This window comes from Berghia stephanieae, unplaced genomic scaffold (genome assembly GCF_034508935.2).
Source record: "Berghia stephanieae isolate SIO BIC M18660-M18661 unplaced genomic scaffold, UCSD_Bste_1.3 scaffold4825, whole genome shotgun sequence".
Taxonomy (NCBI): domain Eukaryota; kingdom Metazoa; phylum Mollusca; class Gastropoda; order Nudibranchia; family Aeolidiidae; genus Berghia; species Berghia stephanieae.
In genome coordinates this window covers 1-6,302 of record NW_027626206.1, presented here as the reverse complement: position 1 = coordinate 6,302, position 6,302 = coordinate 1, and the positions used below count along the sequence as shown (strand labels likewise).

Sequence of the window (6,302 nt, the reverse complement as noted above, 5' to 3'; positions counted from 1 at the left end):
AAAAAAAAAATTTGTTGGTGTTAGCATGTGGTAGGGTAGCCAACAAGTAAAGAAAATGATGAAACAACTGTAGATCAGACATTAATAATATAAATGGACCATAATCCTATTGGGGGATATAAACAATTGGGAATTGACAGGTTCTGAATTAAAGTAAACTGGTGTTCTAACACCTCAATGACCAGCATAATAATATAATGGTCAATATAGCAGCAAAGACCACAGTCTGCAAATCAGGCATCAACACTGTGCAAGACTGCACGGCAGACATGAATTACAAAAGAAATTGCAAGATGAGCAGACTGATTACATTAAGCAAAATCAAGGCCAACAAGGAGTTGCAAAAAAATCTGGTTTCCTCTTCTCCAGGTACCCCTTTATACAGAAAAGAAAGTTATCAGAATAGAAGTAAGCACGAGGTCCACAAACCTGCAACACATAATGAGCTTCCATTGGAATTAAATATTCTGAGTTAACCATTTTCTGAGTAGGAGACGGATATGTGAAAACCCAGATTTTACTCTAATTTTCATTGTTAGACTATCATTATTTTAAACTAAAAGATGTATAAGTTTAAACTGAATTAAACAATACAATCACTCGTTCTCCAACATAATATTCTTCTGTGACTTTATAAGTGTCTATCTTAAACTTACTCTCCCAGACTGCCTTTGTGAATTAACTGAGACTTGATTCTATGCCTCATTCAGCCCCAAGGATGTGGACCTACCAAATGAGAATCGAAATTTAAAATACCATTAAACGTTTCAAAGCTAACGGGTCATGTGATAAACAAAGTTAATAAACTAGCAGAACAAATGCGTAAATAAAATAATCTTCAATGATAGAAAAGATATTTTTTAAAATGGTCCAGGCATCCCCTACAAGGCTGAGGTTATACAAATTGTGGTTAAATTCCTGTATGAGGTCAGTTTTATTTAGGTTGCTATCCTTGAATTATGCAGCTAGGATGTCATTCTTGGATGTTAAAAATATATTCATCAGAACCCCTCACAATATGGTTTGTTCCATACAATCCAGTACTCTAGCAAAGCCCAAAACTGATATAATCCATGGCACCACAAAACCCAGACCCCTGCCACAGAACAGGGGGCAGATTACATTTTACCTATTTTTTTTTTTTCCCTTATTTTTCTATTCAAAAAAAACGTTTTGCTGTCCTTAAATGGAGAAATACCCAGACAAAACCCCTGGATATTTAGGAAAGTCGAAAAGGGATTTCCTTAGAAATCAGAAAAAAGATTTGCCAGTATCTCCAGTATTAGTCCTTTTAATGTCAAATCGGGGACCCCTCAAAATTCTCTTTAAGTAAACCCAAATTCAAAATGGGGTATTTGAGGTCATTTCTTAAATTTTAAACAAAATACAACTGTATAAAAATAAAAGGTTTGTTGGAGGGCACATAAGAGGAAAAAGGAAAATGAAATATAATAAATTTAGCAGGTAACTTCTTTTTTGAGCTTTCATGACTTCATGAGCCTTCCCTAAATGAAATCCATATTTCTGTTAAAATGAAAAAGAAAATTCAATTAGAAGCGACAACAAAAAGTGGAAACCTCCCCGGCAAAAAAAAAAGAGGAAAGAACAAAGGGAAACTTAACCCCCAAAAAATAATTTTTCCATAAACCCTATGAAAACCATGTACATACCTACCAACCCTTTTATATTCCAAAAATGGAATTTAGAAAAGTCAGAAAAAAAGATATTTTAAAACAAAAAATAGGAATCTTTTAAAAAATGGATAATCCCGTCCAAAATCAAAACCCCCAACTTTGCCCCCAAAACACATAAAAGACAATATTCGGGCACAGCTGGCAAAACTACATATCCTTTTATTTTAAAGAAAAGGAATTGGGGGAAAAGGGGGAAAAAGGGAAAAGCAATTAATTTTCCTACTTATTTTCCTTTTTTGGGAATCATTTTTTTTTTTAAAAAAAACCTTTTTTTTCGCCCCATTTTTTTTTTCTTTTTACCCAAATTTTCATAAATTGTTGAAAAACGGAAATTTTTAAAACGACAAAGGCGGAAAAGTGGAAAAGGGGAAAATGAAAATAGGAATGGAATTTCCCCCAAAAGTGGAAGGGGGTTGGGCAGGTAAAGCCAAAGCATGTGCTGCGAAAAAAAATTGGAAACCCAAAACCCACTTTTCATTCTGATGGGACCTTTTCCCTTATATTTGGAAACAATTTCATCAAGTCAATGATATCATATTTTTACAAAAACATTCATTTGGGGTTTTTTATTAAGGCCCCCAAAAAATGAAGAAATTTTTTGTACATACAAAAAAGAATAACAAATTTGAAGGGCCCTACCTTTTCCCTTTTTTTACACGTTTTTTTGAAAAAAAAAAAAAGGGGAAAAAATTTTAAAATACTGGTTAAGGGTGAATCAACAACCGGGAAAAAACCCAAGCCCCCAAAATCGCAAACAAGATGATGCAACATAATCTCAGTGTAAACACTGACAAATACCCCTTTTCCCCGATTTTTCTGTCGTTTGGCAACCTTTACCCAGACTTTAAACCCTGTGTGAATTTCAACATGAGCAGGTGGACACAAGTAATCACACAGGACATTGAACAATACTTTAAACTATGGAGTTAAATTCCTGATTGACATCTTGTTTTTACGCAGCCGGCAGATAAGACGCAAGATAAATTCACTCACCTTACTAGTGACGAACTAAGTCAATCTGGTTTTATGTAAAAATGAACTAGAAGAGGAGAACTGAGTTAAAAGTCTGAATGATCATAAATTAGGAAATTTATCTGGCATTTCAGTTACGAAAATCAGTCCTGAGGGGACAATTGTGTTGGCACGATAATGTTTAAACATAACATTTTTTTCTAAATGGTACTATCAATGACAAATTAGCTTGCTTAAAGTCAGCACTCAGCAGTTGTCCAGTATTAAATTTCTGACAACAATTTCAGTAAAAATATCAACAATACAAGACTGAAGGTGAAAAAAGACCATCTTCAACCCAAGTGATAAAATGGTTGTACTTAGATCAGACCTCATGCATAAAGAGACAGTTATGAAGATGGGAGAAAGTCCTTCAACAATCAATACACAACATATTTAGGGAGGACTTCCGTAGTTCACAACACATTTATTATATTACTTAATCTCTAAGCCATTATGGACTTTCAATTAGTGATATTTGTCAATCCTATTATGTAGAATAACTTCAGAAATACCTGCGGATAATTGTAGCAAGAAATATGCCTGCATCCCAGTAAGCAAATCTATATCCAGGGCATTTACGTTTTCCAGCAAATCCAAAAGGCACAAAAGAACAGGCACCAAGTTTCTTTCTGTTTTCAGGACTGAATCTATCAGGGTCAAATCTGTCAAAAGGAATGTCAATATCTATTTCAATGTTTCTCATTATTTATGATTGACCTGTAATTCAAATTACATACATGTTCTTATATGCTCACCATAAAATTTGAAATTAATTCTTTATCCTAACAAATTTCAACTTACCAAAGATTGCAGGAGACTACAAAATATCTAATGTGATAATGATGATCATGATAATAATAATTGTCTATCACAAACATTTTGCTTAAATGCATATTCTGAAGAAAAGTTTGGCGATAATAAAAACAAAACAAACAAACCCAAACATATACAGAAAGAAATTCACGATCCCATTTATAGTCAAAAGAATCGATTTATCCCCAATTTCTAAGAGTTTTATTTGACATCTAATAACACCACTCAAAATTACTAATAATTCATTTCACAATTGCTCCACCCTCACTCTCTCCATCAGTCTTATCCTATATCCTTCAAACTGCTTTTTCTACATGTAGCATCCAATCAGCTTCTTACAATTTCCACCTTCCAATGGCTGCTGAAAAAGGACAATTAGCCAGCAGTCGGTCATCAGCAAAGTTGTCGCTTATGGTAAATGAGTAATACGACGATATGATTAAAATGAAAACTTTAACATTAGTTGAAAAACACACTTTCAAACCACGTAAAAGGACCAAAATTCAAGCTAACCATTTTTCTATAATCATCAACTTTAAATCAATCATTTCCATCTGTGATTCATCATCTTATGATTATTATTGATCTTATTGATTTAAAACTTTTGTTCCTTACTGGTTTAATTCACCAAATAAAATCAAATAGCAGGCAATGGAATGAATCACCTACTTGTTTGGCAGAGGCCACCGTTTTTCATCTTGCAATGACACTCCCAAAGCATGGATCACTGGAGTCTATACAACAAACATAACCAAAGAGCAAAAAATATTAGCTTTGACATAATATGTGCTGTACCAATTTTTAACAAACAGAGGAGCCTCAAGGATATAAATAGCAGGTTGTTGAACTTTTTGCTTTCAATATAGACGTCTCTATTTCCCTCTTTTGTTTAAAAATCAAGCCACTTAAATTTGTATTATATTACATTTAGTAATTCATCTCTCTGGAACTTGTTTTACAATAGAACCACTTTAAATTATTTTCCCTATAATTCAGATAAAAATTATATAGCAACCCAAAGTGTAATTTCATCCAAAGGTTAATGGGGAAGTCTTTTGAAAGAAAATAATCAAGCGGTAAAGCATTGGGAATAAAACTTGGTAAACAAACAATACAAAATGCAAACTGGACAGTTGCAGAATGAAATTTTATCAGTTGCCACTGGAAATCCTGTTTAAAACAAATGAGCATCCTTTTACTTGCAGGACTGCCAATTCAGAAGGAAAAATTACTTGAACTTTTACGCTAACACATCAAGTGACCATATCCGAACACTTTACTCTAGTAAAAAGACCTTATGCATAGCTGCCAACTTTTCAAAAATAAAATAAGGAACGCCCAGCCCCCCCCCCTTTTTTTTATCGAATCGCAACATCTAAAAGTCGACCTTTTAATTACTACTACTAACACTTATTACAAGTTTAAGATGACAGAGGCTAGTCCAAATGTTGCTAAATTATCGGGTATGGTTCCAGCACATTTGAATCGTTATGAAATCGTTATGACACTTTCCAAAATTTCAAAACAGACAAAATAAAGAAAAAATTCAACTGCCTGAACTTTGATAAGGACCAATACACAATTGTAAAATAAATGAAATAACTTAGGATGTTTAGAAATGCATAACTGCCAATCTGGTACATCACTTGAGAGGGTGATTTGGGGAAAAAATTAGGGAGATTGGTTTTCATGCAACATGGTCTTTAAGTAGTACAATATAATAGTAGTTATAGTAAAATGAACCTCTAAATATTGGAGAATTCCTACCTCTTTACTTTGACAAGATAAACACACCAAAAAAATGGAGTATACTTATTTCTCTTGAACCTAAACCGTCATAAAAGCTTGCTTGAAAAAAAAAAAAAATTAGAATCAGATCAAGATGTTTTTTTTTTAAAGGGATTAAATTTATATTTAATAAATTAATAAAGGGAAATAATCATTTTAATGTTTAATCTATATTAAGCAACTGATTTTCTGATTGAATACTTTCCAATCAGAGATGTTGATTTAATTCAATTTTAATTAACACAATACTTGTAACAAATAATGAAAGTATCAATACTGTCTGAGAACACTAAAAGTATATTCGAGGCTAATATGCATTTTTAATGCAAATGTCCAATACATTATAAAAGGTTTTAGTGAAAAACAGGCGTCATAGAATTGTTGAAAATCATTTATAATAGAGAGGATAATTCAAATTAAAGAGCTACATAGGATTGGAGAATATGCTGTGCGAGTTAAACCCTTGCCCATTTATCTCTCGCTGGACACGAATATTAATAATAATAGTAATAGTAATATCTAGTAATAATTCAATGGGCAGGCCCACAAACCTTGTTTACCACAAATTGGCCAAAAATTACAAAATACGGATTTTGAACTAAAAATACGGACTTAAGGACTCAGGAAGTCAAATACGATTGGCAGCTATGCTTATGTAATTACCTTTCAATTAATGATATTATGATTAGGATAACAATAGGTGAAGAGTGATACTTTGATACTGGTGCTTACTTGACGGTGTGGTTTCATATCCAATTGGTTCATTTTCCATAAGGCTGAGGTTTTGGCTTCCGCTCACCCAGAGATTGGAAAATTTACAAAGCGTACTGAAGTACAAGAAATTGGCAACCATGTATTGGTTTGTCTAAAAGTTCATTTTCCATTTTTCACTCCAGTCAAAATAACTTTATTATTATAATTACACAAAGACTACTGCCGTTATATTTGAGATCAATCAGCCCGTATATAAAGGGTGAAAAATTGCAAACTCCA

General features: G+C 32.9%; 1 protein-coding gene across 1 annotated transcript; it reads right to left on the bottom strand.

Annotated features, from left to right (window-relative positions):
* Positions 1 to 3,195: 3,195 nt before the first annotated feature.
* LOC144961909 (cytochrome P450 20A1-like) lies at positions 3,196 to 4,255 on the bottom strand (the record flags this gene model as incomplete). The annotated part of the gene is made up of 2 exons (XM_078894938.1): positions 3,196 to 3,370; positions 4,191 to 4,255. Coding segments are annotated over 2 exons (225 nt in total), but the record flags the coding sequence as incomplete, so codon positions are not given.
* Between the last annotated feature and the right edge of the window lie 2,047 nt (positions 4,256 to 6,302).